We start from the raw sequence: 21,829 nt of genomic DNA, 5'->3' as shown, positions 1-21,829 counted from the left end.
TTACTGGTCTCAGCGCACCTCGGTAAAATGGCTGTATCTAAGTGAGCCTCGTGCTGGTGTGATCCGTTCCTCGGCTGTAGTCTACTTCTGCAACAGAACCCCCACAAATTCCGTGTCGGTTAAATTTCATTTCCCGGGAACTCGGTGCGAGAGAGTCTAAAAAACGGGGCCGACGGTGGAGTCCGGATTCGGTCCGGCGTAAGGGGTGGGGATGAGTCGGGACACGGGTAAATTGTTGTAAAACTATTGTATTTACATTCAATGTTTCGCGTTCGATTGTGACCGACTCGCCGAGAGGGAGAGGGGGGGGATCATGGCCGCTCAGGTCGCCAGCGCTACCTCTCTCAACACCAGCCCGCCTTCCGAGCTGAAAAAACCGGATCGAGACCCAAAGGAGGAGTCGGTACCGGGGGAGAAGCAGCAGGAAAATAAGGAACCGGGACTAGAGAGTGGATCTCCGGCTCGCGGGGAACTGCAGGACCGGGCCGATGTGGGAAATGCTGGGGGAGGAGGGGAGTCGGAGATGAAGAACGGCAACGGGAATCCGTCGAGGGTGACTAATAATCAAAATGAGACCACCGGACCGGAGGGGAACAACCACCCCGGGATGGTACACCATCACGCGCCCGGGTTTCAGCCAGCTTCCTATAGCTACGCGCAGCATTACGGCCGGGCCCCTTTTCATCAACATGGCGGACAACAAAGCCCTGGCATGGCAGCTGCAGCGGGGCCAGGCGCGCTGTCGAGCAGCATGATGGACCCGTATCAGCCCAACTCCCATGATCACGGTTTCCCGAACCACCAGTACAACAACTACAGTCCGTTCGGAAACCGAAGCCCGTATCCGGGCCAGAGCTACGGCATGAACTCTCCGCGCAGCGCTCCTCAAGCTCAGTCAGCCAAGCAGCAGCAGCAGCCAGCAGCGGCTGCATCTTACAGCAATCAGAGGTATAACATGGGAAACCCGCAGCCAACATCCACCCCGACTCTCAACCAGCTCCTCACATCCCCGAGCGGTGCCCGGGGCTACCCGAATTACCAACCGAGCGACTACAACAGCCAGGACGGTGCTAAGGGACCAGCAGATATAGGCAGCAGCAGCGGGCAGTATGGTGGGGGCCATCCGGGTTGGCAACAAAGGACCCATCACCCGCCACCCATGAGTCCTGGAAGTACCGGACAGCCCCTGGGTAGAAATCAGGTAAAATTACAACCCAAATTCTTTTAAAACTGCACTTCTCTGGGCTTTGCTCAAGTCATATGAGTGGTTGAAACGCACTGTGCCTGCTATTGTCTGAGCTAACGTTAGAGACTATAAAATGGCTGCCTCCTTGGTTATCCACAGCAGCTCATTATTTAACTCTTTACCTTTATTTAAAATTACTAAACTTTCGAAGGGCCACTAGGTACGTGACTGCATGTGTGTTGTGAGATGAAAACTGCTGGCTATTATTGGTTGAGCTAAAGGTAGATCTCCGGTTGAAAATGTCTATTTAGCGCAGGCTACTTCTCCACCAAGGCGGCTTAAACGCATTTAGCGTTTGCCTTCTAGGCCTTTCAGTGTTTTACATGCTTTATAGTTCTGTATATATATAATATGCGAGATGAGGGCGATTGTCGTGTTGTTTGTCGGTTCTGATAATAATTAGGAGGACGATTCACGTAAAATCAGCGGATATTTCATGTGGAAAAACCCGTGTTGTGTAAACCGATACGTGCGTGTCACAGTTCCATGGTCGGGGAAATATGCTAATTAACTTTATTTTGGTCTAAAATGTATTTGAACGGACTTTAAAATGACGTTACTAGTATATTTGACGAGGAAAAGCTTTAGTTTTAAAGCCTAGACGCAACTGAATGTCTGTCTCTGCGCGCAGCTTGTAAACACAAGCCCAGTGATTTGAGTAAGTGCAGATTCGTTTGCAGTGGGATTTGAATTGTGGAGGTAAAATCCTCCTGTCAAAGGCAGGAGACAGTTGGTCTTGGGTTGACATGCTCGCTGAAATCTGATTGGCTCTGCATCCTGTGCTCTTGGCCATTATAATTGCATATGATGTAACTGAAACACTTGCTGATTAGTTCATGTTCCTCACCTCCCTCACTTTTTCAGTCATGTAATGTACATCTCAAATGAATGTGATGCGTACATTAAGGGTTCTCTACGTGTTGGAAAGTAGGAGTTTATTAATTTAATAACTGAGGGTTGTATTTATACACGGATACTTCTAACAGCATGTTGTAAGTTAATATTTTATCAACTTTAAACAACTTGAATATGCATGTATACAAATGTGTGTAAAATGCATATAAAAAGGATGCAACTTATGAATATTTATTGTATGAGAGAAGATGATATAAATGGCAATTCAAATGACAAATTGTTGCAAATATTGTTGCTCATATCTGTTGTGATGGTGTGACCAACCTGGAGGAGCTTTTTTCATCTTTTTTTTAAATTTATAAATATGTCAATTACAGCAAAAATTTTAATTCAAACTTTGTCGCTCATCGACTGGGAAACTTTAGTGCATTGTTGAAGTTTTGATTATTGAAGACACTTGAATAGTCTGCGTCTTATTTCTGTAGCCTGTTCGATATTGAGCGAGAGAACCTTTTTGAATTCTTTAATTCGTACCAGTTGTTTATGGTATGATGCTGTGCACCATTTCCTGTCTGGTCATTCGCTGCATGTTAAACTCTTGTTCATGTGGTCCCTATCATGATTGTTTGTCTTGGATATGTCTAAACACTTTAAATTGCAATTTCAAGGTTGAACTACATCTGTTTACCACAGTTAACTTAGTTTCTCATACCAAGTTGAAGCTACATGTGCTTCAATTTTGTTGCTGTACATCTGATAAGGGACAAGTTTTTTTTTTTTTTTTTTTTTTTGCTCAGTTTCTTAATATTCTTCATTAAAGATGAATTGGAAGTAACATCATATAATAGCAAAACCAATGGGCTTTGTTTCCCTTTTGTTTCTTTTTTTAATGTCCTCATTAATATCCATCATTTTTGCTAACTAGATTAGAGACTCTCTCTCTCTCTCTTTTTCTTTTTTTTCTTGGTAAATATCTGTTCATTAGACACGTTCTTGTCAAAGTGAAGCATGATCTGTGAGTTTAAGTTACTGCCAAAGAAGAGCTTTTTGATTTGTTTGGTCCAAAAAATGTGCCTGTAAATGTGCCAAATAATTTCAGGTATAGTGATGAAAATCTGTTAATTATTTTTCAAGCCATGTGATGTGAGCAACCACACTACCTAAAACCAAGATCATACACACCATTCAGAAATTTGGGGTTGGTAGTTAAAACAAATGTTTTTGACAGATGTTTGTTATGCATTTATTGATCAAATATCATATATTTTAAAATGTAATTCGTTCTTGTGATGGCAAAGCTGAATTTTCAGCATTATTACTCCAGTCTTCAGTGTCACATGATCCTTCAGAACTCATTCTAATATGATGATTTGCTGCTTAAAAATATATTTATTATATTGTGGAAACTGCTACTGTTTAGTATTCTTTAATATAGCTGAATTTATTTGAGAAATCCTAGAATGGTTTGGTAACAATGTAGAAGTTACTGTCACTTTTGATCAGTTTAATGTGTCCTTGCAGAAAAAAAGCATTCATTATAAAATCTTCAAACTTTTGAACAGTTGTCTTTTAGAATGTGTACATGTTATTATATTTGCTTGATTCATTTTGATGTAGCTTTGAACTCTCTTTGAGATTCAGTAAAACACTACAGAGTCCCGAGTTATGCTTACTGCAGCTTCCTGCCTTCAGTCGATCTGTAAGTCTTCTAGTGTCCACCCCATCCCCCCCGTGGCCAATCACAGCGCCCGTCCAGCAGCCTCTCCTGCCAAGGGAGCCCTCACTTTATCTTATGCAGATTAGCCATGTGCTGCTTTTATTTATTTTATTTTTCCATTCGGACACTGGAAAATGTCAAGAGCAGCTTGCCCTCATTCATTTCACACTCTAGAGCGTTTACAGCCGTAGACCTTTCGCAGTTTGAACTCAAGCCAAATTCAAAACAAGCCTCTTGGATATTAGACATGCATCCTAGATGAGGTATCACTGGTCCATGTTTGTTAGGACAGCACAGTGTACTTTCTTATCTATTTTTCTTTTTAATGTTGTGTCATTCAGTCGTGATTTTTAAGCTTTGGTCATGTTTGAGTCAGCGCTCATCTGTGAAGAACAAACAAGGCGACTGTGCCATTAATTTTTAAACTATCTGGACTTGAATTCACTAGAAAACTAGTTTAAAAGAAACATTAAAAAATACTAAACAAAGTGTTAACTGAATTTGACTGCCTCCATCAGTTTAAACACTTCATGTCAACATATACAATTCATATTTATCACAGTAGTGCTTCATTGTCCAGCATATGCATAAATGCCTCATTTGTACATTGTGATTTGACTTTGTGAAACTAAAATCACTTTTTGTTTTTTGTTCTGGGTCATCAGATACAAAGATAGAAAGAAGGGCTTTATGCTATCAGTGTGAGATTTGAATGTAATATGAACTACACAATGTTGCTCATCTATCTTCTGAGCTGAAATTTTAATTAAAATATGTTAATACAATTATTGATCCTTTGCTTAATGAACTTGAGTAAGTTTTTATTTTTGTATTGATTATTGCATGGTGCTTAATGTAGTGTCATAATCGTACCAGTAGCATATGTGCAATAAATGTTGAGATTTCAGAAACATAATGCATTATAGGAAATTGGCGATATAGCTAAACCTATTACATCATGATTTTCAGCTGTTTGGTGATGTGTGGATACATATTAAAGTATAATAAATTTATAAAATATCTTTTATAACTCTTATCCCAAGAGTTGCCGAATTAATCATGAAACTGTTTTAATAAATAATTTTTAGGAAACAAAGCTTGCTATCATCACCATATTCACAAAGTTGCTTAATTTTATTATGGTTTTATATTCAATCACCCACACCCAGTCTTACTGTATGTATTACATGGCGTAATATGATATACACAACTGTTCAAATGTTTGGGATTAATAAGATTAATACAATAAAAATAAACGTTTTTGAAAGAGATCTCATGTTCACCGAGGTGGAATTTATTTGATCTCCTATTTTAATATATTTTAAAATGTACTTTTATTCCTGTGGTAGCAAAGCTGAATTTTCAGCATCAATTATTTCATTGAGTCTTCAGAGTCACATGATCCTGCAGAAATCATTCTAATATGCTGATTTGCTGCTTAAGACAATTTGTGCTGCATACATTTTTGTGTGAAAACCATTATACATTTTTTTCAGGATTCTTTGAGTAATAGAAATGTCAAAAGAACAATTATAATTTAGATCTCAGACTTTGAACTGTATTTCATACTTTATTTAGATATCAAATATTGTGTAGGTTATCACTGGTGTTTGACTGCTTTGTAAACGTGTATTAAGCTGACCGTCATAATTTTAATTTTTCATGTTGATTAGATTTAACATCATGAAACCACAGTAGGGCTGTCAAAATTGCTCAAATTACGTTTGAATATTCCCTCTAAAAAAACACGAATATTCGACGAATATTATACATATTTGACAACGTATTACTTACACAAAAACAAGTAGATTGTTATTCTATAATTATGATTATTATATATTATTATATATAAATTAACTAATGGCCAAGACCGCAGAGCACAGACCTCTCTTTCTCGCCACACATAATGGTTTAAATGAATAAACTTTGAGATCTGATCCAGAGTTTTGTGCAAGCAATTCAAGGTCGCGAGACTCGCAACTCTTGTCCCAAATATAGCAGGCTTCGTTCAGTGATTGAAACAAATATTATTAATATTAATGTAAGTTTTACAGCATATTGAACGCTCTGAGCGAGCTCTGCTGTGGTAAACATGGAACCTTTCCTTGAGATGAAATGGTGAATAATCACACCAGTGAAAGCAGTGCATTTATTCTTTATTCATGCAATATCTCTTCAGTCAGTACAGTAGCCTACATTTTAGGAATGTTTCTGTTTAATGTTAAATAAAATGAGGCACGGTATGCTAACTGTATCTTACATAGCTTGCATATAACTTTCTCGCGGCTCAACAATTTTACCTCCTACCGACCAAAATCCAACGTACTTCCAGACTTGGCTTTTTAGATTATGGAGATAAAATCTCTTTCTCTGCTGCGGTTGAGTTGAGCTCTGCACTTTTGCCATCTTCCCTGCAAGACGCGTCAACTTTCAGCATTGACAGTGCGACTCCTGTGACCTGTCCCTGAATCCTCATGCAAAGCAGACAGCCGCGCCTCTACTACAGCGGTGGGGGATTTTTTTCCGCTTTTTTATTTATTTTATTTTTTAATTTGAATATTATTTTTCACCATCGAAATTCGTTTTTTAAAAACTATTCGAATATATATTCGAATTTAGAATATTAGTTGACAGCCCTAACCCACAGCAGACAATATGGATGCATGTATGCTTAATATTTCATGCATTTTTTTGTGAACTTGAAAGGAGATTTATGCTAGAAGAAAAAAAACTGGATACACTCCCTTTTAATGTCTGATGTGATTTTGGTTCTCAAGTATGGCAGGTAATTGTTGGAGTGTGAGTAAGTCTATTACTAGTATGAAACGGGTATTTAAATCACACTTATTTTTAATTTTGAAGAGAACAGGATTGTGGACTCACTGCTACAGACTGCAAAGTCAAGTCATAAGGATGATAATTGATTTAACATTCACTTATTTAAAAGAAACAATACATAAATACATATATAACATTGTCATTGCTTGCGGGGAATGAAGTACAGCATCTAAAAGGCAAGATTTAAATCAGTTTTTGCATTTAAAGTGTCAGATACTGATGTTCGAGTCTCATTGTCTTCGTGAAAGACTAATTTAAGTTTGGGGGGGGGGTATTTATTTAGCTAAATAGCGACATATGGTATTATCTCAGTACTTGCTATTTAGAAAAATTTAGGGCTGTCAAATTTAACACGTTAACACATTAATTTTAACGGCACATTTTATTAAAGCTGCAGTCCGTAACTTTTTGCACTCTTGTGGTTTATAAACAGAACTGCATGCGTCTTGCGGAAGAATATTGCAGCTGGAGTTACTTCTCTCTGTTTATGTCTATGGCGGCTCACGCAGGGACTGTGCTCCTCCGCAGCGGTACCTACCAGTCTGACCTGAAATAGTCCCAATATAAATACTTATTATAAGTGTACCATAATGATACAGGGTAAGACAAAAACACGGTTTGGAAAAGGATTCATGTTGTACATTCTCATTATATAATTTTTGTAAATCTTGAACAAAAAAAAGTTACGGACAGCAGCTTTAACGCAGCATGCTTTATCTGTTTGATTCATGGCCTAGCCTGTAGTTGGAGAAATTGAGAATTCATAGGGTGTGTTTACATGCTATTTCTTAAGCCGATTATGCCTAATAAGCAGACAATGAACACGGTCATGTAAACACAGTAACCCGTTTTCTTTTATCGGAGTATGGTCATTAACGGCGTAAGCATAAACCGGTCGGAACAGGTAGTTTTTAGCCTCTTACCTCGACTTCGTGCTGCATGTAAACGCATTAACCTGCTTTTTGTCGGCTTATTGAAGTGCGCATGCGCGATAGGTGACAAAAATGCAAACTTAGAGCAGATTTAAACGCATTCCAGACAGAGCGAGCGAGCGTTTTGCATGAAATAAGGACATGTATCACAAACGCAGACTCTTTTAAGACCCAGAAAATTGTAAAGATGTGTTCTCTTCTAATACAGCAGAAGTAAATACAGCAGAAGTCAGTCAAAACGCTGCGTCTGGAACTGCATGAGGGATAATATGAGCCATAAATCTCCTGCTGACACGCGTAAGCTTTATTTAACATCCCAACTGACGTAACATTTGAAAAACTCAGAGTCAGATACAGACATTATTATAGGGCCCTATAAAATCCGTTTTATTTTTTCCCAAATTCGGTTTTATTTTTTCCCAAATTCCGTTTTTTCCGTTTTAATTTTTGCAGATTCCTTTTTTTCCGTTAAAATGTTTGGCAATTCAGTTTTTGTTTTACCCTTTACTGTTATTTTGGTGAAAAAAAGAGTGTGCTTTTAATGTTAATATAATAGAACATAAAACAAAAAATAGGAATGACCTTAAATTTACTGAGGTAACAAACATCACATTTACTTTTTAGGACAAATATGATATTTGGCATAACACTGCACTTCAAGTACTTCAAATATTAATGGTTATTAGCTTTAAACTTTCCGGTAAAATAAATTATAATAGTTTATATAAGTTAAAATGAAAGTGCTCCAGTAGCTTTTTCTTTCAAGTATTTTTAAAAAAAAAAGAACTAAAAAAAAAAAAATCATAAGAATCATCTTTTACATACAGTACTATTAAGTAAAACATTTAAAGCTGAAAATTAACATTAAAAAATAACATTTCACCATGAAATCATGTAGTGAATTGTTCTGTGTGTTTAACAATCACCATTATGATATCCAGAGCTGTGAAAAATAAAAATACACGAAAACACAACACTGCCAGAAGTTTTTCCCCCAACTTCAAAGGCCCCTTTAAATGATTAAAACTAGATGCTTAATTTTAACTTTAAGGTTACTTATCATGTAAACTACCCATAGGCTACAGCATGTTAAATGCATGTTTGGAACAGACTAACAGAGGGGAAAACGGTCGCATTTGCAGCAGATATGCATTGCTGCCTAATGTGCCCATTATAAATCAAAGCACGAGATGACAGGGGTCGAGTAGAACACCGGAAAATCTGACAGAATGGACAATATTTGTCTGTCTGTGCAATACACGAGCCGCGGTTCAGGTGCGCGCGCGACCAATGCTGCCTGAGCACAACGAGCGCGCGGCTCCCGCTCTCCATACGCAAAGCTGCCTGCGCGTGCAGTGTGAAACCGCCGTTAGCGTCGAGTTTCTTAACTTTTTCGCTGCCGAAAGCAGAGCCGTGGAGACCAACTTCGCCATACTTTCATTGTTTTGAAGGGCGAGCTGAAATGACGGGAGGGGTTGTGTCGCGGAGATTTGCTTCCCCCCGTCTGCACTTTCCTCAGACATACGTTCTTAACCCACACGACACAGAATTTCATTACAAATATGTACAATTCCGGGGAAATCTGCGTTAACACTAGATTCCGCGTTTATATGCAGATTCCGCATTAATATGCCAATTCCGCGATTCCGTGATCGCGGAAATTATAGGGCCCTATTATTATTTTTGACGTCACTACAAGGAAATAAGCCGGTTTATTAATAAAGTCATGTAAATGCGGTTTACTTGCGTTTTCAGTTTACTGGTTTGCATGTAAACGGGGAAAACTGATTATTTCAATAAGCTGATTTTTTTTAGTTATCAGCTTACTGGTGTGCATGTAAACGTGCCCATAGACGTAAACTCGTAAAGGGTGCAGCAGTAAATTGAAATAGGGAAAGAAAGGGGTTAACATTAAGGGTGCTTTCACTCTTGGTTCGATTGCTCCCCTGCCCCTGCTGGACTGTGTTCATATTATATTATTTGGTTCCGAACCGGGGTTCGTTTGTGTCAACAAAGCAGCAGCTGTTTACCCGGTTGCTTAGTAACGACAGCCAGCGTGAAGGCATGAAGGCATAGCGTTGCTCCCCTCACTTTTATATTTTTGGTTTTGAACCATGGGTTTTGTTACCAAAGCTTCAGTACGTCTATCTGCCTGCAAATGCTCTAAAGAACGCCAAGGACGAGCAGAAATGAGATTTACAGCTCTGCTTGCAGTATGTCAGGTAAATGAGTGAAACACACACAAAACACAAATTTTTATCAACTCGTATGTCATTAATAGCAGTTCACTTCTGCGATTGCATTCACATCAGCAGCTAACCGTACCGGAGTTCACATTAACCGAATCCCAGACCACCTCTTTAAGCAGACTCGGGTCAGAGTTCGGAAGACAGCATTTACATCATCCAAACGAACTGAACTCTGACGTCAATCAATGTTGGCCTACCTGGTGCGAACCAAAAGTGCTAGTGTGAAAGCACCCTAACATTACTATTTTGAAACGAGTGCAGTTATAGCCTAGCCTAGAAATCTAGACGCACCCTAGCGGCAGCAAATTTAATTTGCCCGCAAGTGTCGTCTAGGCACTCTCAATACCATTCTGAGCTGTGTTCCTCAAAATCTGGACGGCCCAATCACATCATGTATAGAGTCGGCGGGAGGGGCCATAATGACGACGACCGAGTTGTGTTTGCGTGCTTCTAGTTAACACAGAAACTGGCGAACGGCGGCGGTCTTTCGAATCAGCTCTGACCGCGACTCTGGAAGACTTGGAGTTAAGCTTTTCTCTGAGAAAAGAACAAAGAGCGGGAAGATGTGTTCGTAGTTTAGCCGACCGGATACGGCGAATGTTTAATCAGTCAGCGAGCTCTGTTTCACCTTCGTTGCTCCGGGTTGGTGTAGCGCTATCCTATCGCGTGCAGAGAGAGTTTGAAAGACGTTTATCCCGCCCCTCGGACTGAGCCCCGTCTATGGTGAGTTTCCAGACCAAACATCTTGATGTGGGTCTGGCTTGTCAGGCTAGTTATAGCCTACATAAGCTACCGTATTTTCTGTTTAACTTTTATTATACTCCAGGTCGAAAGAAAAGTGCGTTTTTACACTGAGCACATTCTCTGCAGTTCGAGTGCGATGTGCGAATACTCTGCAAGCTCACTCTCGCTCATATCCAAGGTATATCATTAACACCATCACAGTACATTACAGTACATGTGTTTTACCGAAAACGCAGGTTACTTTTCTGAACAAGAGCGCTCCCGAGTCTGTGTAGCTTACACTGTTTGTGTGAATCGCGGCACAGTTCGGCACACACACACACACGCACACAAAATACCAACAGTTCAATAGCGAACACTCGTCTCTTAAAGGGGCCACACTATATTCCTACCCATGGAATATGAACCTCCTCCAGTATGGTGTGGTACTGGTGCTCTCCCAGGTCTGCATGATCGTTCGTATGAAAAATTGGTAATATGAAAGCTGTGTCCTGTTCTGAACTAAACTGCCAGTGTAAAAACTCCCTTTATTTATATTCTTAAAGGGGTACTTCAGCACTGGGAAAATGAATCTGTATTTAAACTGGGTCATCAATGCAGTAGAAATGTGAAATTATTTTTGAATTTGGTGCTTTCTAGACTGAGAAAAGACAGAAAATGTATTTTTGTCCAATGGGGATGAAAGACAACATCAAGACAATGCCCTGTGAGGCCATTCCCAACTCCACCAACTTGATTACTGTGACTGAGTTGAAGACACTACAATTAAAAACTGAACGTGTCTGTTCAATATAATGAGTGAGTCACTGCACGAGTATTACAGCACTGAGCACTAACTGCAGGAGTGATGAGAGCTGAGGTAATCCCGAATACACTCGCGGCATACATTCACAACGCGAGTTCAGTCTGGCGCGTTTCAGTTCATGCCTTTGCAAGCTTAACTTTCATGGAAATTAATTTGAGAAATTAAAAGACTTACATTGCTCACCATAGCTTCGTTTAAATGAGTGCCTGTAGCTTCCAGCTGAGCTCTCCCTGCAAGCTGAGTGTTATCTCCCATCCCCCATGCGCGGATTCAAAACATGGAAATAGCTCCCTCTGCTGGCTGTAGTCTTTAGCCTTTGAGCAAACATTCCTCCTATGATGCAAATATCATCAATTTGTGTCATGGGAGGAATTTTTCCAGAAATAAAATGCATAAATCTCTTGTCTCAGGGGGATATGAGGAGGGAAAGCACAATAATTTGAATATACTCCAGGGTTTCTACTGATACAAAGCCATATGCTAATCGCTGAAGTAACCCTTTAAAATGAGGGCAATCACTGCTTATTCTGAATTTTTAAGCTTAGGCTTAAAAGACATGAACAAGGTCTTTGAAAAACATCTTTGACCTTTGATACATGTCTAGTCTTCATGCTCTGTTGAGTATGATTTCGCTAATAATAAATGTACATTTGCATAAAGCATGTATATTTGTCCACGCCCATGTTGATTAGAGTATTAAAAACTTCAAACATTAATTTAAGATAAATTTACAACTGATACAAAATGTGCAATTAAGTTGCGATTAATCATGAGTTAACTCATGACAACCATGCGGTTTAATCGTGATTTAAATATTTAGTTTGATTTTGATTTTGTTTTTGTTTTGACAGCCCTAAAAAAAATACATTCACATCCTGCACAATGTTGCCCTGCAAACAATGCTCATAATGAATTCTATGAAAACAGATTTAACATAGGCAATGCTATATATTATGCAAAAAAGTGTTAAAATCACATTGTAACAACGTTACAATCTAAAAAACAAAAGTAAAGCAGAAGTTAAAATATAAACAAAAGTATTCATGAAATGTAAGTTGCTGAGGAAAACGACACTCGTATCTGTTAGAGCATCTGATGGGGCAAGCAGCATTAACTGTATCTTAGAAGTTATTTTGAAAACTCTTAATATAAGGCATGTCAGTCTCATGTTTGGGACAAATTGGATTATGCACTTTCCCAGCAGCCGCGTGTCCTCTGCAGTTTTTCAGATGTGCTCGTAATATAAAACTACTATAAACAGTATTCCGTACAAACTCGAGTCTATACCGCCCAGCCCTGGTTCATCCATGTTTATGCAGTTGTTTTGTTCCCAATATTTGCTAGTTTACAAAAACAAGAGAGCTATTCCAACTCCAATATTTACATGACCCCTCATTTTGGACTTTTATGTACCAGCACTCATCTCGTTGCAAGTCAAGCTGGACTTCTCCTCTCGTGTCATTAAGCCCTGTGTCATTCATTCTGTGCCAAGATTGCCGTCTTATTCCGAAAAAAGGAAAAGCTGGCTTGGCCGAGGCTCAAGCAGAGCTACAGCTGGGATGTGTTAAATATTCGGCAGACTGCCCTCCATTTGAAATGAGTTATATATAGCACTGTTGACTTCCTTAACTAAGGCTGAGCAAGGTAACGGCCAGGTTAATAACCGTGGGAATCGGCAGCAGAGGGTTATTTGCTGTCTCTCTTTTTCCTTCTCCTTTTTCCACTATCGTTTCCCCCTCTGGCTGTTCTCTCTCTTCTTCTCTTGTGGTTTCTTGCATTTTTATTCTGTCCTTGCTATTCTTTCATTTCCACCCTGGCTTTTTAAAATCAAATTCTCAAGTGTGTGTGAGTGCAGTACGGTATAATAGTTTGATTTTATGGTTTTGGAAAATGTGTCCTTGAGTTTTTGAAGGCTTTGTAGATGTCTTTGTGTAAAGCTCAGTTTATGCTTTTCTGTCATTATCTGTGAGTTGCCTTTGCTCAAACCTCTTTGTCACTCTCGTTTCACAGACTCCAGGCTCCATGGATCAAATGGGGAAAATGCGCGCTCAGCCATATGGGTCAGGTGGGCCTTACTCCCAGCAGCCCCATCAAGGGTCTCCTTCAGGGCCCCAGCAGGGCCCTGCTTACCCAGGCCAGGGCTATGGGCCCCCTGGCCCTCAGAGATACCCTATGGGCATGCAAGGACGTGTGCAGTACGGCCAACAGGTCATTGCTCTTTCTCAGTGTTTTAAGGGTTTACTCCTTGACATGGCGTTCAGGGATGGCGTATGTTACGGCATTTATATGTTTTTTTGAATTTATGTGCTGCACTCTTGTAATTTAATGAGAGTATCCTGGAAATTGTTTTTGTGAAACTAATAAGGGATATTTTGTAACCTATTGCAATGCACTTTCATTTGATCAAAAAAATAGATGTTGGGGGAAAATACTGCATTGTTTTGCAGTGTTCTTCGATTGCAATGTTAATGCACTGGTATCGATATTCAAAAAAAGTACTTAAGCAAGATTTTAAAGTTAGTTTTCCAGCATAGTTACATATCCACTTCTGTCTATTTTCAAATAAAGTAAAATTTATTAAACATTCAGGATATGATGTTGCAATCAAACCAACATTATCTTGGATCCTAATTCGTAATTCTATATGGCTTTGCTCTTGATATGTTTTTATAAAAAAAAAAAAATTTTATGTCAACATCTATCAACATTGCTGTCAAATGTGGTTATGCACATAGTACCACACAAAGTATCTTTTATGTTAAACTCCTTAAAGGAAAAGGAAAAAGACTAAGAATGATTATATTCTTAATTTGAATTTATACTGTTTAATTTTTGGCTGTTTTTTTTTGGAAAAAAATTAATAAAAACCATGACAAAAATAGTAGCGTTTAGCATATTGTGGGATATCTAGCCATTCCTAGCCTTAATAAATAGTTATACAGGTGCTGGTCATATAATTAGAATATCATTACAAAAAGTTGATTTATTTCGCTAATTCCATACAAAAAGTGAAACTTGTATATTACATTCATTCATTACACACAGATTGATATATTTCAAATGTTTATTTATTTTAATTTTTGTGATTATAACTGACAACTAAGGAAAATCCCAAATCTCAGAAAATTTGAATATTGTGAAAAGGTTCAATATTGAAGACGCACTCTAATCAGCTAATTATCTCAAAACAACTGCAATGGCCTTTAAATGGTCTCTCAGTCTAGTTCTGTAGGCTATACAATCATGGGGAAGACTCCTGACTTGACAGTTGTCCAAAAGACGGCCATTGACATCTTGCACAAGGAGGGCTAGACACAAAAGGTCATTGCAAAAGAAGCTGGCTGTTCACAGGCCTCTTTGTCCAGGCACATTAATAGAGAGGTGAAGGGAAGGAAAATATGTGGTAGAAAAAAGTGTACAAGCAATATGGATAACCGCACCCTGGAGAGGTGTTCAAAATTGTGGGGGAGATTCACAAAGAGTGGACTGCAGCTGGAGCCAGTGCTTCAAGAACCACTACGCACAGACGTATGCAAAAAGGGTAAAGTTTCCACAGTCAGTGATGGTTTGGGGTGCCATGTCATCTGCTGGTGTTGGTCCATTGTGTTTTCTGAGGTCCAAGGTCAACGCAGTCAAATACCAGGAAGTTTTATAGCACTTCATGCTTCCTGCTGCGGACCAACTTTATGGAGATTTCGTTTTCCAACAGCACTTGGCACCTGCACACAGTGCCAAAGCAACCAGTACCTGGTTTAAGGACCAGGATATCCCTGTTCTCAATTGGCCAGCAAACTCACCTGACCGTAACCCAATAGATTTTCTATGAGGTTATGGTCAAGCGAGTTTGCTGGCCAATTAAGAACAGGGATGTCATGGTGAGATGTGAAGAGGAAGATGCGATATGCCAGACCCAACAAAACAATGCAGAAGAGCTGAAGGCCTCTATCAGAGCAACCTGGGCTCTCATAACACCTGAGCAGTGACACAGACTGACCGACTCCATGCCATGCAGCGTTACTGTAGTAATTCAGGCAAAAGGAGCCCCAACTAAGTATTCAGTGTTGTACATGCTCATATTTTTCATGTTCATACTTGTCAGTTGGCATCTTTGTGTTAGTCTTAAGTAATATTCTAATTTGGGATTTTCCTTAGTTGTCAGTTATAGTCATCAAATTTAAAAGAATTAAACATTTGAAATATATCAGTCTGTTTGTAATGAATGAATATAATATACACATTTCACTTTTTTAATGGAATTATTGAAATCAATGCATTTTTTGATGAAATTCTAATTATATGACCAGCACCTGTATAAATATTTTTTTTATTTCTAGGCCTGGTTGGTTAATGGAAATTTCTGATGTGGAAATATCAATTTTTTTCTTATGCTGTGTGTTAAAACATTCAAATCCAATTACATTTTTTGGTCTTACTGATGACATTTGTGCTTTTTTGTACTTACCGGTATATTTTTTTATAAGTAGCAATTTAAATCTTTTAATCCTTTAATTGAGCAACTGGGAAAGTCATGGAAATTCAAGTCAAGTTTACTTTTATAGTGCTTAGTACAATACAGATTGCTTCAAAGCAGCTTTAGAGTAATTAACTGGGAAAAAAGCGTCAGAGTTGCCCATTCGTTTGTCAAAAGAAGTGGAAACCTTTCATGTAAAAGGAAGTTTTTTGTTTTTTGTTTTTTTGTTTTGTGTCTGTCTATTTATCCGCATGATTTGGATCAGTGTAGGAAATGCCATGAGTGTAATGATCTTTAATGCCATTCTACTTGTTTTTGCAGATGCCATCATACGGACAGCAGGGACCAGGGGGTTACGTGCAGCAAGGGCAGCAGCCTTATTATGGCCAGCATGGTCAAGGGCCTCACTCTGGCCAGCAACAGTCGCCATACCCTCAGCCTTCCCCTGGGCAACCAGGAGGTCAGGCACCTTATTCACAGCAACCTCATGCTGCCCCCCAGTCATCTGGCCCGCATGGACAGGCTGGCCCACCTTACCAACAACCCCACATGCCCCAGCAGCCTCAGGGGCAAATGCCCAACCCCTCGCCGGGCCCATCCCAATCCCCGTACGCTCAGTCCTCCGCAGCATCCCAGTCTAGCCAGTCTCCCTATCCACAGCAACAGGTGCCTCAGTCCCAGCCCTCACAACAGGGAAGCTCCCAGGCTCCTCCTTCATCCCAGCCCCAGCCCCAGCCCAGCTACCCACCCGGCCAAGGCCCCCAGCAGCAGCAGCAGCAGCAGCAGCAACAGCAGCAGCAGCCGCCACAACCATCACAGCAGCCACCGCAGACGCCCACACCTGCTTCTCAGCAGCCTGCGGGACACGGACAGATGCCGCAGGGACAGCCCACGTCATACTCCCAGAATCCCCCACAACAACAACAACAACAACAGCAGCAGCAGCAACAACAACAGTCACCGTATCAGCGATTTCCTCCCCCTCCTCAGGTAACTCAAGCTTTCTGCTTTTGGATCCAATTGGTGGATGAAAATGAAAGGACTCTGGATTTTCAGCAGCCATTACTCTAGTCTTAAGCTTGTTCATCACAGGAATACATTTACATTTTATTATATGAAACTATTAAATATAACTAATAAAATAGAAAACACTTCTTTTTAAATTGTAAAAATATTTCAACTGCTTTTACTGTATTTTTGATAATATAAAAGCAGCCATGGTAAGCAAAAGAGTAGTACTACAGTTCCTCTAAAAAAATTGAAAGAAATAATTTCTATTAATGTATTATAAACGAATATGAATTAAAAATGATTAATAAATGTTGTAAAACATTGAAAATTACATTCATATTTAAAAAAAAACATTAGTTTATAATACAAAATGCATTAAAGGGGTGGTGAAACACTCAGTTTCAGTCAATCTCATGTCAATCTTGAGTACCTATAGAGTAGTATTGCATCCTTCATATCTCCAAAAAGTCTTTAGTTTTATTATATTTATAAAAGAAATATAGCCTGTACTGAGTCTTTCCGGAAAAAAACGAGCGCCTGGAGGCGTATCGAGTGGGCGGAGCTAAAGAATGACGATCTAAAGCTGTGACGTCCTCAAGCGTGGAGAAACCCATGGCTATCTCAGCTAATAGGTATATGATCCAGAATCAAATCTGAGGCAGAAATAAATTGAACAGGAGAAACAGCAACAGCAGGACGTCCGTCTCCGTGGTATGTACTGTATTTAGTGGCCTGTCAACATTTGTGTGTTTACTCGCAGTTTATGAGGACATGATTCGGTTTATGGACTACTGTATGCGACAAAACCTTAGCAGTAGCAAGCAAAACGGTTTTGCACGTCAGACTAGTGTAATGTTATACAGAGAACAACAATGGAGTCCGTTAGTGCATTTGAATGACGAAGCACGCGATCGTGTCGTTTACTGATGTTTACTCACGCGACGATAGCCAACAGCACAGACATTTGAAGCAGTTTTACTCACCGGCTGCTTCCAAAGCAGGACCGAACCTTTATCGCTGGGACCGCTCCGTCAAAAACACACTTCTTTGGTATGATTTGGTGAAGTCCTGTGACAGCAGTGGCGTGGAAATCCACTTTGATCGCGACTGAAGCGATGTTGTGAAGCTTCCCGTCATTTCTGCGTTCAAATCGGTTCAAATGCAGCGCTGCCTTTCCCGGAATGCTGTGCTGAAGCGTTGAAGTCGCTCGACGTCACCCATAGGAATAAAGTGGAGCGCGGCGCGCGACATAAGTGTTCACGGACGAGTGGATCTGCACCTGAGAGCAGTGTTTATGGGCGTGCATTTCCTCTCTCGCTCTAGTCACGCGCGCGCGCACCCTACCGGGAGAAAAAAAGGATTTTTGACACAGAAATACTCTATCAAATGTCCAACATTAGTTTTTGAAACTTTGTCTATGTTTAGGATGGGAATCCAAGTCTTTAACAGTGTAAAAAGCTCAGTATGCATGAAACAGCATTTCACCCCCCCTTTAACAAATGTAACCTTATTGTAAAGTTTTGATGTGTGTCTAGCAAATGACGTTTCAACTGTAAATGCATGTTTCCTAAAATGAATTTTGTCAACCTTGACAAAACAAGGTTGTTTATTTTATTTGTGAACATATGCAAATGTAAAGGCGGGATGTGAATAGCATGTCTAATGTTCACTTTTGTGTGTTTGAACTAAATTGGATGACTGTTTTTGCGTTTATATTAAAATCTGGAATTCATTTCATTTTACAGTGCCACCGCATTCACAGACTTATACGATAATAAATGTAGTGTTGTAACTGGATTTTCTTAAGTACAAAAACAGAAACTTTTAGTATTGGCAGTGAAACTGACCTAAATGCACCCATAGTGTCTGTAAGCAAAAGCATCTATGCATGCGTCCACTGTCCTAAATACTTTTACCGACTGACCTGGGATGGCTTTTTCCCCACACAGGAGATTTCCCAGGAGTCTTTTAGCTCCCAGTCCAGCGCTCCAACCTCCGGCCCGCCTCTGGCATCGAAGAGCAGCACAGAGGACATGCAGGGCAGACCCTCCAGTCTACCAGTGAGTCTGACACTTTCATTTCGCACAAGCTGTTGAACGAGTCCAGACGCATTTAAAGATGCATTGTGAATCTGTCAAATTCACAATGCATCTTTAAATGCTTAATCAAGTTGTTTCAGTCAAAGCGTTCTGTTTTATGCTGACTTTTAGTTCGTGTAAATTAGCTTAAAGATGTGAGCATAATTGAGCCTCAGCTGTGCCTTTATCTCGGGAGTGATTATGTAGGACCTTTATGGAGTTGTTGCTAAATGGAGAACTTCATATGGTCTGTCATGGAAATATATGCCGTCGGTTCTCTCTACCTTTTTTGTACTCTCCATTTGAATTCTGCTTGTCTGTCGCCGCGATATAATTGCATTTGAGTGTGTGTTATGACCTGTGAGACTGTGTCTGAAAAGGACACATGGAGAGACACCCAGCTGTGCTGACTCAGCACACGTGCAGCCGACTGCCATAGCCATGGCAACCTCAGGGACGCTGTGATCTCACCCCCCTCCTCCCAGATGAGATAAATAAGGCCAGCAGCCTCTGGCTGTGTGATTGTATGTGTACGAGAGCACTTGAGCGCGCGTGTGTCCCAGAGAGGAAAAAAGTGTGCCAGAGTTCATTGTTGCAGAGTAGAAGAAGCTGTCACTTGGATATTTATTCTAAAGAAGAAAAGTTTTGTGGTATAATTAAATTTGCTATTGTGCTCCTGATGTAAGAGAGTTGTTTTTTTGTGTGGGTTTTTTTGCGTTTTGTTTTTGTGAGTCCTTGGGCTAATTTTCAGTACAGAATAGGTATCTTGCTTTGTCCTAACAATTAAGCAATAAACCTTATCCAGAGGTTGCAAGATGTTTTTGTGCTGCTGAATGCAAATAATTTTTTTGTTGTTGTGATTATTCCTTAACAATCTGTGAAAATTGATATGAAAGTCAGCTGACAGCTTCATTTTTAAAGTCCTAGCAGAAACGCTGGAATACCAAGTGATAATGCCAGCAGTCTTTTTGTGTGTTTTTGTTTTCCCTCTTATATTTTTGTGTTTTTACTTCCTACGGAATTTGAATAATAAAGCAGTGATGCAAGTAACTGCTTTTAATCAATAAATACTGTATATTGAAGACTTTAATTAGTAAAGACTTTAATAAACTTGCAGTAGTTTTAATTTTAGCATACATTTATTCATGTTTTTCATATGTTAGTGCTGCTGTACATCTGAGCTGCCAATGTAAATCTTTATTTATATATATATATATATATATATATATATATATATATATATATATATATATATATATATATATATAAATAAAAATAAAAAATTAAGTAGCCTAATGTTTTAAGTTTAAGTAAGGTATTTCCAAGTTTTTTAAGTAAAATTAAGTTTAAAAAAAGAAGAAAAGAAAGAGTATTGCAATTAAAACATTATCTCCTCTCTCTGTTCCTGTCGCCTAAGAATAGAATAGCAAAAAACTGAACCAAACCAAAAACCGAGGTATGTATTGAACCGTGGACTAACTGTATTAAAAAAAAAAAAATTGAGCTTGTAAATCTTAATCAAAATATCTTACTTGATCTTCTTCTGGTGAAATGATAGACTTCTGATAATCTCTGGGGACACATGCCAGACTTTTCCAGTCATTTAGTGCTTTTAAACCCGCCCCTTTCTTACGATCAACTGCAAACTTGCATTTAGATATGCCTCCATCAAAAACCATTCAAAAGGACCGGTTGAAAGTCTTTTTTTTCCCTTTTTCTATAATCTGTTTCACTCGGATATCACGGCTTTAATTTATTTAATGACCTTTATGGTTCTCTCTGCTTAGGACCTATCCGGTTCTATTGATGACCTACCTACTGGTACGGAGGGTGCTCTGAGTCCTGGAGTCAGCACATCTGGAGTATCTAGTAGTCAAGGAGAACAGAGCAACCCAGCACAGTCGCCCTTCTCCCCCCACACCTCACCCCCGGTGGGCTCGCCTGCCAGCGCCTCGGCATCTCGCTCTGGGCCTCTGTCTCCTGCCACGATGCCAGGTAAAGCTAGTAGAACTTAAATTATTTAGTCCTTAAAATGTGTGAATACCACTTTGAGTCATCATGCAGATGAATTGAAATGTTTACCTAATTTAAATATGAAATGTATTTTTGTAGCACATTTGCAATCTGTTTTTCTCCAGTTTGTGGTGGACTTTTTCTTATTAAACGTTAACATTTTATATATCTTTTTTTAAATTAAAAACAAGCCACACAAATTGTCACAAAATATTTTTGTCTTAATCTCTTATAGAATGTGGTTGTTGTTGTTTTTAGGTTGTTGTTGTGTGTTTGTTTTGTTTTTTTAACAATTTGTGCATTTCTCATTTGTAGGGAACCAAATGCCTCCCCGCCCTTCAAGTGGACAGTCTGAGGGGACCATGCACCCTTCGATGAATCAACCTGGCATGGGTCAAGAGAGAGGTAACTCAGCTTGTATAAGTCTTATTTAAAATGAGAGGACTTGTTTTCAATCTTCATGCTCACTTTTTATTTACTGTATCAATACATCAATCTTGTTGTCTACACAGGATATATACAGAGAAATCCTCAGATGGCACCCTATGGGTCTCCACAGTCTAGTTCTGCTTTGTCTCCTCGTCAGTCATCTGGAGGCCAGGTGCATGCTGGAATGGTTCCTTATCAACAGAACAACTCTGTGGCGAACTATGGGCCTCAGGGTGGTCAATATGGACCACAAGGTAAGTGGCTCAGTGCTAAACATCACATCATCTAGAAGAATGAAGAAAAATTCACTTTTTAAAAAGGATCTTATGTTCAGAGCAGTGATAATAGTGGAGGTGCAGAGATACATTGGACTTTTATTTTAGTCTTTCTCTTCTTGCTGTCCCTCCTTCTCAGTCTCCCTCTTTTTCTCTTTGTGCGACC

General features: G+C 39.5%; 1 protein-coding gene across 2 annotated transcripts in view; it reads left to right on the top strand.

Annotated features, from left to right (window-relative positions):
- Positions 1–21,829, top strand: part of arid1aa (AT-rich interaction domain 1Aa) — a 29,862-nt gene continuing 8,033 nt past the window's right edge. For both annotated transcript variants that reach the window (XM_067448363.1, XM_067448362.1), the window contains exons 1-7: positions 1–1,201; positions 13,397–13,594; positions 16,179–16,847; positions 18,818–18,928; positions 20,734–20,941; positions 21,275–21,364; positions 21,472–21,642. In XM_067448363.1, coding sequence (XP_067304464.1) covers positions 314–1,201; positions 13,397–13,594; positions 16,179–16,847; positions 18,818–18,928; positions 20,734–20,941; positions 21,275–21,364; positions 21,472–21,642 — 2,335 coding nt within the window. In that variant the 5' untranslated portion in view covers positions 1–313. The remainder of the gene's footprint in view (positions 1,202–13,396; positions 13,595–16,178; positions 16,848–18,817; positions 18,929–20,733; positions 20,942–21,274; positions 21,365–21,471; positions 21,643–21,829) is intronic.

This window comes from Pseudorasbora parva, chromosome 7 (assembly GCF_024679245.1).
Source record: "Pseudorasbora parva isolate DD20220531a chromosome 7, ASM2467924v1, whole genome shotgun sequence".
Classification (NCBI taxonomy): domain Eukaryota; kingdom Metazoa; phylum Chordata; class Actinopteri; order Cypriniformes; family Gobionidae; genus Pseudorasbora; species Pseudorasbora parva.
The sequence above is the reverse complement of the archived record's forward strand: the minus strand, read 5'-3'. Positions and strand labels throughout refer to the sequence as shown.